This window comes from Giraffa tippelskirchi, chromosome 12 (assembly GCF_054371585.1).
Source record: "Giraffa tippelskirchi isolate mGirTip1 chromosome 12, T2T-mGirTip1v1.2.pri, whole genome shotgun sequence".
NCBI lineage: Eukaryota > Metazoa > Chordata > Mammalia > Artiodactyla > Giraffidae > Giraffa > Giraffa tippelskirchi.
Window position 1 is genome coordinate 67,774,446 of NC_137286.1, and position 15,339 is coordinate 67,789,784.

Genomic DNA, 15,339 nt, shown 5'->3' on the forward strand with positions numbered 1-15,339 from the left:
AAGACGAGCTCTCGTCCTGCTGGGGTAGGGGAAGGGGTGGGGCCGGGGGAGGTCAGGCTCCAGCAGTGGGAGGGGCTTGAGGTCCGCCTGCGGCAGTTGGTGACCTTCCTGCTCCCCTCAGGGCAGAGCCGCCGGCCTGAGAATGAGGGCGCTGCTGAGCCCAAGGCGCTGGGATGGCCCGCTGCTGCTGTGGTCCCAGAGCTCCACCCGAGACCTGAGGGAGGCCGTCTGCCCGTGAGTCCTCTCCCGCTTGTCTGTCAGCTTGTTTGCACCATGCTGGGTTTTCTGCCCAGCTGGCTAAGGGGAGTCCCTGGAAATGCAAGGGTGTGGGTTTTGGCAGACTTCAGGGAAGACATGCCAGATGAGCCTGGGAGACTCCAGCTTAATCTGGATTCAGGAGATATCTCTTCGGGCCAGCTAGTAATTGTAGGATAAGCCTAATGAGTCTTCACAGGATGAAGAGAGTAACGTGCCAAGGTAGCAATCGATGTCCTCATTCGAGAGGATGAAGCTGGTGCTCAGAGAAGGGGGGAACTTGGCCACAGCAAGGAGGTGTGCACCCAGACAGAACCCCCAGATCCGGCCATTTGAGCTCAGGGAGGCCACTGGTGTGGCTTGTCCCTGTGGCAGGGGCCGAGGCACGCAGCCCACCCTGATTCCTGCGGGGGCCTGACTTGGGAAGTGCCATCTGGTAGCTTTGAGACTCACCAAACCAAATTGCACTGGAGAGAGGAAGGACACCTTCCTTCATCCACCCCCCACCCCCGCCGGATTCCCACATACCCTGACCCCTTTCTCTTGATTTCGGAGCCATTTCCAGAGTCCCGCTCATATGACCTCATTCGAAGTGCACTGTGGACGAGCTGCCATCTGCAGCTGCTACCACAGCAGCCAAGGGCTTTAGCTCCCGAGTACCTCCCTTCCTTTGGAACTTGGGGGCCCTCTACTCCCCACTTGCACACCACAGACCTTTGCTGAGGATTGTGGGGACCCTCACTCAGTTTGCAGCACGTTGTAGCCATCCCTGTCCTCTCAATACCTCCCTTGCCACTCAGCTTGTGAGCCCCTTTGGAGCAGCGTGGCCCACCTGGCTGCAACGGAAGAGACACAGCTGACAGTGAAACAACAGCTTAGATCTGACAGCCGGAAAGCTCTGTCAAAAGGGACCTCCCTCTTCACACCGTAGAGGCTGTAGGAGCCGCCAGGCTTTCGGAACCAGTGCAGGGGCCAAAATGACTCCACAGCCGTTTTCCTTCCTGGGGAGGGTTCTGGCTCGAGTGGGAATGGCTCAAGTCTCCTAAGGTTCTGAAAGCCCACTGTGTGCAGATTCACGGTACACAGAGAGGAGAAGGTGGAGTCCTGCCCTGGAGGTGGTCACAGCTCACGGATGAGCCAGGCAGGCAGGCAGGCAGGCAGGGCATGAGAACACCTGAGCTGCCTTCATGAGTGAATGGTGTGGGGGCAGAGGAAGAGAAGCCGGTCTGCTCCCCCATGTGGTGCCCAGGGCAGGTTGTCCCCAGAGGAGACCCTTATGACGGTGAGGACTCTCACTGCTGTTTCCCAAGGGGTTCCGTCGGTGCGTGTCTTCCCCGGAGCGGTCAGGCCGTCTCTAAAGTACACTGGCCATGGGCATTGCCTCTCCTTGGAACTTCCCACGTGTTTCTCTTTTTTATGGAACAGTGATTTTTCTAGAGGGGTTCTGGGCCACAAGGTTGTTGGGTCATTTTCTAGCCTTCTGTCGTGAAGAACGCTTTCCTGGGCGTTGGGGTGGTTTGTTGTTCCAGCTCCCTTTCTTGGCTTCTTTTGGGAGCTGGTGCAACAAGAGGAGCTCAGCCTCTGCCTTCTGGCTGAGATGTCACCCTTCAAACAGCAATGCCTGCCTGGAGATAATGATGGCATTTGCCAAAAGGGCTTCGTTTGGCACATGATATCTTGAAAGGACGTACACCGTCCTGTCAGCTATCAAAGGCTAGTTCAAATGACATAAAAATGAGAACTCTCCAATGGAGTCTTACAGTAGGTGGAGAGTCCGAAAGAAACTCCTTCAGTCATTTCACTGAGAGTCATTGATTGGGGACACCAAGAATATAGGAAGGAATGCAGAAAGAAAAGTTGAAATTGTGTTCAGGATCGGGGGGAGGGATGAACAGGGCGTGCTTGCCTTGAATCCAGGCTTTGTTGGGGGGTGGGGCATAAAGATCAAACGGGTCTGAAACCACAAAGTGGTGATGGTAACACAGTATCACCAGAGTTACACAACAGTGTTCCCAAATTGCAACAATGATGAAAAAGTTTACTAATCCCAACTTAACCAACAAAAATACACGAAACCATACAAAAAGTAAAACATCACCAGAAAGGTGGAAACAAACCAAATGCAAAGCAGTTCAGGGGAAAGGAACTCCATGTCCCCTGGGGGCAGACCGAGTTGACGGCGTCCACGGTGAGCAGACAGGGATGGAGGCTGCAGAGCCGCCCGCTCCCCTGGACGTGGTGTTTCCGGCAAGGGCTCTGGGTCTCTGTCCAGAGCGGGGGCTCGTTCTTCCTGCAGGGGCGGGTGAGTCATCGTCGGCATCTGGGTGTTGTGCGGGAGCCAGGGCAGGCTCTCCCTGCCGAGGCGGTGACTCCTCCTCTGCCTCGGGTTCTCCTGCCAAAGCCCGAGCAGGTACAGGTGCACGTGGAGGTGGAGGTTCTGGCTGAGGGGGTGGGACATCAGAGCCTGGGGCTGGGGGTCCTGCAGGCACGGTGATCCGATCTGCCCGGTGTGCTGGCCAGTACCCAGCTGGCCTGGTGTCTCTGCGAGGGCAAGTCTCGGTTCTCCATCTGCCCTCGGTGGATCCCTGGGTCCTGCACCTGGAGCCACCACCTCTGTAGGGACAGGTCTGGGAAGTGGAGCCTGGGTCCAGTTGGAGGCCAGTGCTAGAGCTGGGGGAGAAGCAAAGTTTGCCCACAGGCCAGCCTTGGCATGTGCGTATCCTGGGACAGAAAGCTTCCAAGAGATTCCCAAAGAATACCCAGGGTCGGATGTCTTTTGGGACTGAAGTGTGCAAGATGGGGGTGGGGGTGTGAGGCCAGCGCTTGCTGTAGGCCCAGCAGCATCTTTCGGGGACTCGTCCCTGTGTAGCTCAGCACCCCCTCCCCACACACTCCCGTGCACCAGCCCCAGCGTCCTCACCTCTGTGCTCTGGCGTGCTGCGCTCCAGGTCCTCCTGCTGCCTCAGAGGCCGGGGTTCTCGGGAGTCCGGGTCGGAGCCGGGTGTGCTGAGCTCCGTGGCAGCCTCAGACTGGGCCGCCGGGTGTATCCTGGGCGGTGTCTCGGCAGCAGGCCTTCCCCGCCTCCGCTTCGCCCCCGGTGGGGCTGATGCCTCCGTGGGCACGCTCACCTGGAGCCTGCACTGGGCCTCAGGGGCGGGGGGGTGGTGCTCCGACCCCTCCCTCCGGGAGGTGGACGGGGTGTCCCCGTCCTCGGCCTCATCACGTGGGAAGCTCTGCAACGACAGTGACCGTCAGCCAGCCGTGCTGGGAGTTTTCCGAGCTGGGCCTGGCCAGTGGAGCCGCTGCTTCTGCCTGCTCAAACTTCTCTTCCCAGAAGGGTCAGAGACGTGTGTCTGTTCAGATCCCCACCCGGGAGGAAAGAGACCCACCTGAGGGTGTGAGGCCAGCCTGGGCGGCCGGCGCTGCCCGCACTCTCCCCATCCCACCCAGCCTGCTCTCCCCTGGGGTGTGGACACAACTTGCCCGCAGGCTTCTGACCCCACATCCGCCTGGGCTTCCTTGAGGGAGACACACCCCGAGAAACCCGCATCCACACACACAGGCAAAGGACCCGGTGTTTCCGGGTGGCATGGGAGAGGTGGCCTGGCCCGGCCTGGGGCTCCCCGTGTTACCTTTCTGTTTCTCCGGGCAAAGGGCCAGAGGCCTCTCGGGGGTGCCCTGAGCCAACGTTGACAGGGTGCCCACGCACACTGCCTGTGAGCTCTCCTGAGGCCCCGGCCTCTGGGCAGGGGCAAACAGCAGAACATCCTGGCAGCAAGTGATCTGGCTGGGGGCTCCTCTCCGCTCTGGAGGCCTGGATACCCGGGTTGCGGGTTCTGTTGGGTTCTGTTGCCGGCAGGTGACATCATTTCCTGGGGTTCGTGCTGAGGTCCCTTCCCCAAAACTTCCCAAGGGAATCTCTGGGTTTCTGACTGCTCGACCACCCCCCTTAGGCCATGTGCAGGCACAGTGACAGCCACACAGCCCAGCCCACAGCCCTGGGGAGGCCTGGGTGCAGCCAGGGCCTGAGCTCCGAGGACCCCGCTGCTCTCAGACCAGGCTCCTTCTTCTCATAAGTGGTGTGGCCCTGGACAAGCGTATGCCCCTCAGGGTTTCCCCAGTCTCTCCATCTGCAGAGTGGGGGTCATTCTCCCATCTGCTTCCTAGTTCTGTCGGCCTACGAGCAGCTCCATGCCTTTCCACCTGGGGCCGATATCACGTGGAGCTTGTGCGCTGAGACTTCAGAAAGAAAGACTCCATCCAGGGCTGACACAGCACAGAATGGGGCAGAACGAGGCCTGGATGCGCCGTGGTACCCAGGAAAAGGCACTCCCCCTCCTGACTGTTTTGAGACCCCGCATCCAAGTTGGAGGACCGAAAGGAAGACTCGAAGGTCTCCCTCTCTTATAGAAAAGAGTAGCCAACTTTCTGGTCCTCTGTTTCCATTGAGATTCTGTTCAAGTGTCCCAGCTCGGCTTCTGCGGGTGGCTGAGCTTCTAAGGGCTCCCTGCGTTCTTGTCTTTTCCTCTCCAAACCTTCCGTCCTTTTCCCCCTTCTGGGGTGGATGGGCGCTGTCGTTGCTTCTACCTTCGAGACAGATTGATGAAAAGTCTGGACCGTCGACTCCTTTCCTCTTTCTGGTTCCGTGTCTCTCTCTGGCTGTGTCCCTCTCTTTTCCCTTCTCGATTCAGTCTGTGTCTTCCTCTTTCTCTCTCGTGTGTGGATGGATGGATGCTAGGAATGCACATGTATATGATTAGATGAGGGTTATGTTTTAGGGATAGGTTAGAGGGAGAGAAAGGCTTTAGGTCGGAGTTGGTCATGGGGGAAGGGTCAAGGGTGGTGGTGGTGTTTCTTGGAATCTGAGTGCTGTGCATTCTTCGTCTCTTTCCATATGAACCCCTTCTCAGATACACCACTTGCAAGGAGTCTCTCATGTTCCGTTTCCTATCTTTTGCATTTCTGAATGCTTAGCTTCTCTGTTGTGAAGAGGTTCCATTGGATGGAAACCCATTGGCGTACTTCGTTTTCCTCTTTCCCTTACGTGAAGAGACCCATTTCTACCTCCGCCCAGCAAATGGCAAGGAGACTCTGATGTTAAGGAGCCTTTGACCTACGCTTCTTTCTAGCTATCTCATGACATCAGTCTTTAGGGTGAGGCTTTTCCCCGATATTGAGGTGGTGTGAGATCAAAACCAATAGCGTTCTTCAGATGTAGCTGTCTGGTTTTCCCATGGACATTTATTGAAGAGGCTTTCTTGTTCCCATTTGGATATTCTCCCCTTTTGTGTCAGAGATGAGTTGACCATGGATGCCGGGGTTTGTTTCTGGACCCTCAACTTTATTCCATCGATCTGGATCTGTGTGTGTTGTTGCATTCCCAACAGCATACTGTCCTGCTGCTGCCGCTGCGGCTAAGTCACTTCAGTCGTGTCTGACTCTGCGCGACCCCATGGCCTGCAGCCTACCAGGCTCCTCCGTCCAGGGCGTTTTCCAGGCAAGAGTACTGGAGTGGGTCGCCATCGCCTTCTCCGATACTCTCCTGAGGATCCTAGTTTGGTCGTCTAATTTCCTTTCACACAACCTTGGATGTCCGTATCGGGGCTTTTTCGTCGGATTGTATTGACAATTTAGGCTCTTTTCTGTTTCCGTACCCCTTTTGCAATTCTTTGTTCGGTGCGAAAATGCATTGGCATTTTGGGAGGAATAGCATCGAAGCTGTGGATTGCCTTGTGGGGCTGTGACATCGTTTTCCCAATAGGAATTCTTTCAAGCCCTGAGCACAGCTTCTCTTTCCAGTGGTTGGTGTGGGCTTGATCTTCCTTCTTCCATCTCTCGCCATTTTGTGAGAACAGGTCCTTCCTTCCCTTCTGGGTTAGATGGACTCGTGGCTATCACTTCAGTGAATGGCATTGTCAGTGGGGGTGATAATTCCCTTCTCATTGGAAGACTTTGCTGTGAGTATTAGAAATGCAAGTGATTTCTCTTCCCCTTCCTCCCTGTCCATCTCTCAGAGCCACCGGGAAACAGAGGCCTCATCCAGGGTCACACAGGCCTGAGGGAGTGCAACTAGACTGTTGTTTCTCCAGGCCCTCAGTGCTGGACATCATCCGGGATACTCTGTGTGTGTCTTCCTCAGTCTGCTGTCCCTTCAGACCTTTCCCTAGTTTTCACAGGCGTGTCGTGTTGGTGTTCTTTGTCTGTTTGGAGACACATCCTTGAGAAGCTTTGTGTTTCCACTCATTCGTCTCGCGATGTATGACCTGTCTTTTGCTTTTGTAATGAGGTCTTTCCCACAGTAGATATCTTTGATTTTGCAAAGTCCACTGTATTCTCTGGGTTGTTTTGTGGGCTGCCTTTTTGTTTTGTGTGTGAAGACTCAAAGCACGTGTCCGGTTTCTGCTCATTGTTCTTCTAGATTTGTGACAAGTTTTCATGGAAACTTTGTCTAGGGATAACTGGAAGTGAACTCGGTGTAAGGTGTCAAGTCTCCATCTCCATTCATGTCATGCCCTGCAGTTTCCAATTCCCTGTTCCTGAGTGGTTTTGGAGACCTTGTGGGAAGTTTGGTTGCATCGGAGTTTGCGTTTCCACCTTGAGTAGATTCACACTGTTCTGCCCTCAGGGACACTGTCAAGGGGTAGTGAGGAGCAGCCTGCACGTCCAGCAGTGACCACACGGTGGGGCGAGTGCTGCTCTCCCCTCTGGGAGCCCCAGGCCACAGGCATCCCAGTGAGGAGCCAGCTCTGTGCTCAGCTGAAAGGAGTTAGTCTCTGAGGAGCCTCTGAGCCCTTGCCTTTGGATCACCCAGGGTGGGCATTTGCTGTGACAGAAAAAATTGCCCTGAATTCCATGGACGGAAGAGCCTGGCTGTGTAGAGTTCGTGAGTTGCCGTGAATCAGACACAACTGAGGACACAAAAATTCAATAGACTAAAACACATTTTGGGGGTGGGGGGAGTGAAAGGGGGTGATGTGGGGTTTTTTGTCTTATATAATAGCCGAGGGAAATCTAGTTTAAACCTAAATTCACATAGATGGGAAAGGTATAGATCTCCGTCACCCTATTAAAAAAAAAAAAAAAAACGACTTCACTTTTCTGAAAGCTTATTTAGTAGCTTCCTTGAGCAGTTCATTGTGAAGGATTTTTTTTTTTTTTTCTGTGACATTGGCCTCATTAAAAAGTACGGGTTGCCTTTACTGGATAATTTTGTTCATTGGTTTTTTAGGGAATCTTGGGAATATTTGAGTTTCCTGGGGAGTATGTTCATATGACCTGGCCCTGGCCAATCGGTGCGTTCCACCTCCCTGGCCACTGTGATTGGCTCCGGACTGGGGCAGTGCCCAATCGGGGCCCAGGGCCGGGCCTCATGTTGGAAGCCAGGCGAAGACGAGCTCTCGTCCTGCTGGGGTAGGGGAAGGGGTGGGGCCGGGGGAGGTCAGGCTCCAGCAGTGGGAGGGGCTTGAGGTCCGCCTGCGGCAGTTGGTGACCTTCCTGCTCCCCTCAGGGCAGAGCCGCCGGCCTGAGAATGAGGGCGCTGCTGAGCCCAAGGCGCTGGGATGGCCCGCTGCTGCTGTGGTCCCAGAGCTCCACCCGAGACCTGAGGGAGGCCGTCTGCCCGTGAGTCCTCTCCCGCTTGTCTGTCAGCTTGTTTGCACCATGCTGGGTTTTCTGCCCAGCTGGCTAAGGGGAGTCCCTGGAAATGCAAGGGTGTGGGTTTTGGCAGACTTCAGGGAAGACATGCCAGATGAGCCTGGGAGACTCCAGCTTAATCTGGATTCAGGAGATATCTCTTCGGGCCAGCTAGTAATTGTAGGATAAGCCTAATGAGTCTTCACAGGATGAAGAGAGTAACGTGCCAAGGTAGCAATCGATGTCCTCATTCGAGAGGATGAAGCTGGTGCTCAGAGAAGGGGGGAACTTGGCCACAGCAAGGAGGTGTGCACCCAGACAGAACCCCCAGATCCGGCCATTTGAGCTCAGGGAGGCCACTGGTGTGGCTTGTCCCTGTGGCAGGGGCCGAGGCACGCAGCCCACCCTGATTCCTGCGGGGGCCTGACTTGGGAAGTGCCATCTGGTAGCTTTGAGACTCACCAAACCAAATTGCACTGGAGAGAGGAAGGACACCTTCCTTCATCCACCCCCCACCCCCGCCGGATTCCCACATACCCTGACCCCTTTCTCTTGATTTCGGAGCCATTTCCAGAGTCCCGCTCATATGACCTCATTCGAAGTGCACTGTGGACGAGCTGCCATCTGCAGCTGCTACCACAGCAGCCAAGGGCTTTAGCTCCCGAGTACCTCCCTTCCTTTGGAACTTGGGGGCCCTCTACTCCCCACTTGCACACCACAGACCTTTGCTGAGGATTGTGGGGACCCTCACTCAGTTTGCAGCACGTTGTAGCCATCCCTGTCCTCTCAATACCTCCCTTGCCACTCAGCTTGTGAGCCCCTTTGGAGCAGCGTGGCCCACCTGGCTGCAACGGAAGAGACACAGCTGACAGTGAAACAACAGCTTAGATCTGACAGCCGGAAAGCTCTGTCAAAAGGGACCTCCCTCTTCACACCGTAGAGGCTGTAGGAGCCGCCAGGCTTTCGGAACCAGTGCAGGGGCCAAAATGACTCCACAGCCGTTTTCCTTCCTGGGGAGGGTTCTGGCTCGAGTGGGAATGGCTCAAGTCTCCTAAGGTTCTGAAAGCCCACTGTGTGCAGATTCACGGTACACAGAGAGGAGAAGGTGGAGTCCTGCCCTGGAGGTGGTCACAGCTCACGGATGAGCCAGGCAGGCAGGCAGGCAGGCAGGGCATGAGAACACCTGAGCTGCCTTCATGAGTGAATGGTGTGGGGGCAGAGGAAGAGAAGCCGGTCTGCTCCCCCATGTGGTGCCCAGGGCAGGTTGTCCCCAGAGGAGACCCTTATGACGGTGAGGACTCTCACTGCTGTTTCCCAAGGGGTTCCGTCGGTGCGTGTCTTCCCCGGAGCGGTCAGGCCGTCTCTAAAGTACACTGGCCATGGGCATTGCCTCTCCTTGGAACTTCCCACGTGTTTCTCTTTTTTATGGAACAGTGATTTTTCTAGAGGGGTTCTGGGCCACAAGGTTGTTGGGTCATTTTCTAGCCTTCTGTCGTGAAGAACGCTTTCCTGGGCGTTGGGGTGGTTTGTTGTTCCAGCTCCCTTTCTTGGCTTCTTTTGGGAGCTGGTGCAACAAGAGGAGCTCAGCCTCTGCCTTCTGGCTGAGATGTCACCCTTCAAACAGCAATGCCTGCCTGGAGATAATGATGGCATTTGCCAAAAGGGCTTCGTTTGGCACATGATATCTTGAAAGGACGTACACCGTCCTGTCAGCTATCAAAGGCTAGTTCAAATGACATAAAAATGAGAACTCTCCAATGGAGTCTTACAGTAGGTGGAGAGTCCGAAAGAAACTCCTTCAGTCATTTCACTGAGAGTCATTGATTGGGGACACCAAGAATATAGGAAGGAATGCAGAAAGAAAAGTTGAAATTGTGTTCAGGATCGGGGGGAGGGATGAACAGGGCGTGCTTGCCTTGAATCCAGGCTTTGTTGGGGGGTGGGGCATAAAGATCAAACGGGTCTGAAACCACAAAGTGGTGATGGTAACACAGTATCACCAGAGTCACACAACAGTGTTCCCAAATTGCAACAATGATGAAAAAGTTTACTAATCCCAACTTAACCAACAAAAATACACGAAACCATACAAAAAGTAAAACATCACCAGTAAGGTGGAAACAAACCAAATGCAAAGCAGTTCAGGGGAAAGGAACTCCATGTCCCCTGGGGGCAGACCGAGTTGACGGCGTCCACGGTGAGCCGACAGGGATGGAGGCGGCAGAGCCGACCGCTCCCCTGGACGTGGTGTTTCCGGCAAGGGCTCTGGGTCTCTGTCCAGAGCGGGGGCTCGTTCTTCCTGCAGGGGCGGGTGAGTCATCGTCGGCGTCTGGGTGTTGCGCGGGAGCCAGGGCAGGCTCTCCCTGCCGAGGCGGTGACTCCTCCTCTGCCTCGGGTTCTCCTGCCAAAGCCCGAGCAGGTACAGGTGCACGTGGAGGTGGAGGTTCTGGCTGAGGGGGTGGGACATCAGTGCCTGGGGCTGGGGGTCCTGCAGGCACGGAGATCCGATCTGCCCGGTGTGCTGGCCAGAACCCAGCTGGCCTGGTGTCTCTGCGAGGGCAAGTCTCGGTTCTCCATCTGCCCTCGGTGGATCCCTGGGTCCTGCACCTGGAGCCACCACCTCTGTAGGGACAGGTCTGGGAAGTGGAGCCTGGTTCCAGTTGGAGGCCAGTGCTAGAGCTGGGGGAGAAGCAAAGTTTGCCCACAGGCCAGCCTTGGCATGTGCGTATCCCGGGACAGAAAGCTTCCAAGAGATTCCCAAAGAATACCCAGGGTCGGATGTCTTTTGGGACTGAAGTGTGCAAGATGGGGGTGGGGGTGTGAGGCCAGCGCTTGCTGCAGGCCCAGCAGCATCTTTCGGGGACTCGTCCCTGTGTAGCTCAGCACCCCCTCCCCACACACTCCCGTGCACCAGCCCCAGCGTCCTCACCTCTGTGCTCTGGCGTGCTGGGCTCCAGGTCCTCCTGCTGCCTCAGAGGCCGGGGTTCTCGGGACTCCGGGTCGGAGCCGGGTGTGCTGAGCTCCGTGGCAGCCTCAGACTGGGCCGCCGGGTGTATCCTGGGCGGTGTCTCGGCAGCAGGCCTTCCCCGCCTCCGCTTCGCCCCCGGTGGGGCTGATGCCTCCGTGGGCACGCTCACCTGGAGCCTGCACTGGGCCTCAGGGGCGGGGGGGTGGTGCTCCGACCCCTCCCTCCGGGAGGTGGACGGGGTGTCCCCGTCCTCGGCCTCATCACGTGGGAAGCTCTGCAACGACAGTGACCGTCAGCCAGCCGTGCTGGGAGTTTTCCGAGCTGGGCCTGGCCAGTGGAGCCGCTGCTTCTGCCTGCTCGAACTTCTCTTCCCAGAAGGGTCAGAGACGTGTGTCTGCTCAGATCCCCACCCGGGAGGAAAGAGACCCACCTGAGGGTGTGAGGCCAGCCTGGGCGGCCGGCGCTGCCCGCACTCTCCCCATCCCAGCCAGCCTGCTCTCCCCTGGGGTGTGGACACAACTTGCCCGTCGGCTTCTGACCCCACATCCGCCTGGGCTTCCTTGAGGGAGACACACCCCGAGAAACCCGCATCCACACACACAGGCAAAGGACCCGGTGTTTCCGGGTGGCATGGGAGAGGTGGCCTGGCCCGGCCTGGGGCTCCCCGTGTTACCTTTCTGTTTCTCCGGGCAAAGGGCCAGAGGCCTCTCGGGGGTGCCCTGAGCCAACGTTGACAGGGTGCCCACGCACACTGCCTGTGAGCTCTCCTGAGGCCCCGGCCTCTGGGCAGGGGCAAACAGCAGAACATCCTGGCAGCAAGTGATCTGGCTGGGGGCTCCTCTCCGCTCTGGAGGCCTGGATACCCGGGTTGCGGGTTCTGTTGGGTTCTGTTGCCGGCAGGTGACATCATTTCCTGGGGTTCGTGCTGAGGTCCCTTCCCCAAAACTTCCCAAGGGAATCTCTGGGTTTCTGACTGCTCGACCACCCCCCTTAGGCCATGTGCAGGCACAGTGACAGCCACACTGCCCAGCCCACAGCCCTGGGGAGGCCTGGGTGCAGCCAGGGCCTGAGCTCCGAGGACCCCGCTGCTCTCAGACCAGGCTCCTTCTTCTCATAAGTGGTGTGGCCCTGGACAAGCGTATGCCCCTCAGGGTTTCCCCAGTCTCTCCATCTGCAGAGTGGGGGTCATTCTCCCATCTGCTTCCTAGTTCTGTTGGCCTACGAGCAGCTCCATGCCTTTCCACCTGGGGCCGATATCACGTGGAGCTTGTGCGCTGAGACTTCAGAAAGAAAGACTCCATCCAGGGCTGACACAGCACAGAATGGGGTAGAACGAGGCCTGGATGCGCCGTGGTACCCAGGAAAAGGCACTCCCCCTCCTGACTGTTTTGAGACCCCGCATCCAAGTTGGAGGACCGAAAGGAAGACTCGAAGGTCTCCCTCTCTTATAGAAAAGAGTAGCCAACTTTCTGGTCCTCTGTTTCCATTGAGATTCTGTTCAAGTGTCCCAGCTCAGCTTCTGCGGGTGGCTGAGCTTCTAAGGGCTCCCTGCGTTCTTGTCTTTTCCTCTCCAAACCTTCCGTCCTTTTCCCCCTTCTGGGGTGGATGGGTGCTGTCGTTGCTTCTACCTTCGAGACAGATTGATGAAAAGTCTGGACCGTCGATTCCTTTCCTCTCTCTGGTTCCGTGTCTCTCTCTGGCTCTGTCCCTCTCTTTTCCCTTCTCGATTCAGTCTGTGTCTTCCTCTTTCTCTCTCGTGTGTGGATGGATGGATGCTAGGAATGCACATGTATATGATTAGATGAGGGTTATGTTTTAGGGATAGGTTAGAGGGAGAGAAAGGCTTTAGGTCGGAGTTGGTCATGGGGGAAGGGTCAAGGGTGGTGGTGGTGTTTCTTGGAATCTGAGCGCTGTGCATTCTTCGTCTCTTTCCATATGAACCCCTTCTCAGATACACCACTTGCAAGGAGTCTCTCATGTTCCGTTTCCTATCTTTTGCATTTCTGAATGCTTAGCTTCTGTGTTGTGAAGAGGTTCCATTGGATGGAAACCCGTTGGCGTACTTCGTTTTCCTCTTTCCCTTACTTGAAGAGACCCATTTCTACCTCCGCCCAGCAAATGGCAAGGAGACTCTGATGTTAAGGCGCCTTTGACCTACGCTTCTTTCTAGCTATCTCATGATATCAGTCTTTAGGGTGAGGTTTTTCCCCGATATTGAGGTGGTGTGAGATCAAAACCAATAGCGTTCTTCAGATGTAGCTGTCTGGTTTTCCCATGGACATTTATTGAAGAGGCTTTCTTGTTCCCATTTGGATATTCTCCCCTTCTGTGTCAGAGATGAGTTGACCATGGATGCCGGGGTTTGTTTCTGGACCCTCAACTTTATTCCATCGATCTGGATCTGTGTGTGTTGTTGTATTCCCAATAGCATACTGTCCTGCTGCTGCCGCTGCGGCTAAGTCACTTCAGTCGTGCCTGACTCTGTGCGACCCCATGGCCTGCAGCCTACCAGGCTCCTCCGTCCATGGCATTTTCCAGGCAAGAGTACTGGAGTGGGTCGCCATCGCCTTCTCCGATACTCTCCTGAGGATCCTAGTTTGGTCGTCTAATTTCCTTTCACACAACCTTGGATGTCCGTATCGGGGCTTTTTCGTCGGATTGTATTGACAATTTAGGCTCTTTTCTGTTTCCGTACCCCTTTTGCAATTCTTTGTTCGGTGCGAAAATGCATTGGCATTTTGGGAGGAATAGCATCGAAGCTGTGGATTGCCTTGTGGGGCTGTGACATCATTTTCCCAATAGGAATTCTTTCAAGCCCTGAGCACAGCTTCTCTTTCCAGTGGTTGGTGTGGGCTTGATCTTCCTTCTTCCATCTCTCGCCGTTTTGTCAGGACAGGTCCTTCCTTCCCTTCTGGGTTAGATGGACTCGTGGGTATCACTTCAGTGAATGGCATTGTCAGTGGGGGTGATAATTCCCTTCTCATTGGAAGACTTTGCTGTGAGTATTAGAAATGCAAGTGATTTCTCTTCCCCTTCCTCCCTGTCCATCTCTCAGAGCCAGCGGGAAACAGAGGCCTCATCCAGGGTCACACAGGCCTGAGGGAGTGCAACTAGACTGTTGTTTCTCCAGGCCCTCAGTGCTGGACATCATCCGGGATACTCTGTGTGTGTCTTCCTCAGTCTGCTGTCCCTTCAGACCTTTCCCTAGTTTTCACAGGCGTGTCGTGTTGGTGTTCTTTGTCTGTTTGGAGACACATCCTTGAGAAGCTTTGTGTTTCCACTCATTCGTCTCGCGATGTATGACCTGTCTTTTGCTTTTGTAATGAGGTCTTTCCCACAGTAGATATCTTTGATTTTGCAAAGTCCACTGTATTCTCTGGGTTGTTTTGTGAGCTTCCTTTTCGTTTTGTGTGTGAAGACTCAAAGCACATGTCCAGTTTCTGCTCATTGTTCTTCTAGATTTGTGACAAGTTTTCATGGAAACTTTGTCTAGGGATAACTGGAAGTGAACTCGGTGTAAGGTGTCAAGTCTCCATCTCCATTCATGTCATGCCCTGCAGTTTCCAATTCCCTGTTCCTGAGTGGTTTTGGAGACCTTGTGGGAAGTTTGGTTGCATCGGAGTTTGCGTTTCCACCTTGAGTAGATTCACACTGTTCTGCCCTCAGGGACACTGTCAAGGGGGAGTGAGGAGCTGCCTGCACTTCCAGCAGTGACCACACGGTGGGGCGAGTGCTGCTCTCCCCTCTGGGAGCCCCAGGCCACAGGAATCCCAGTGAGGAGCCAGCTCTGTGCTCAGCTGAAAGGAGTTAGTCTCTCAGGAGCCTCTGAGCCCTTGCCTTTGGATCACCCAGGGTGGGCATTTGCTGTGACAGAAAAAATTGCCCTGAATTCCATGGACGGAAGAGCCTGGCTGTGTGGAGTTCGTGAGTTGCCGTGAATCAGACACAACTGAGGACACAAAAATTCAATAGACTAAAACACTTTTTGGGGGTGGGGGGAGTGAAAGGGGGTGATGTGGGGTTTTTTGTCTTATATAATAGCCGAGGGAAATCTAGTTTAAACCTAAATTCACATAGATGGGAAAGGTATAGCTCTCCGTCACCCTATTAAAAAAAAAAAAAAAACGACTTCACTTTTCTGAAAGCTTATTTAGTAGCTTCCTTGAGCAGTTCATTGTGAAGGATTTTTTTTTTTTTCTGTGACATTGGCCTCATTAAAATGTACGGTTTGCCTTTACTGGATAATTTTGTTCATTGGTTTGTTAGGGAATCTTGGTAATATTTGAGTTTCCTGGGGAGTATGGTCACATGACCTGGCCCTGGCCAATCGGTGCGTTCCACCTCCCTGGCCACTGTGATTGGCTCCGGACTGGGGCAGTGCCCAATCGGGGCCCAGGGCCGGGCCTCACGTTGGAAGCCAGGGGAAGACGAGCTCTCGTCCTGCTGGGGTAGGGGAAGGGGTGGGGCCGGGGGAGGTCAGGCTC

General features: G+C 55.2%; 1 protein-coding gene across 1 annotated transcript; it reads right to left on the reverse strand.

Annotated features, from left to right (window-relative positions):
- Positions 1-9,913: 9,913 nt before the first annotated feature.
- LOC145529859 (uncharacterized) lies at positions 9,914-14,974 on the reverse strand. Its single transcript, XM_081550623.1, has 3 exons — positions 11,529-14,974; positions 10,817-11,129; positions 9,914-10,566 (listed from the first exon to the last, which is right to left on the reverse strand). Exons 1-3 carry the CDS (start codon positions 11,763-11,765, stop codon positions 9,938-9,940), a joined length of 1,179 nt encoding a protein of 392 aa, XP_081406749.1. The 5' UTR covers positions 11,766-14,974; the 3' UTR covers positions 9,914-9,937.
- Positions 14,975-15,339: the final 365 nt, after the last annotated feature.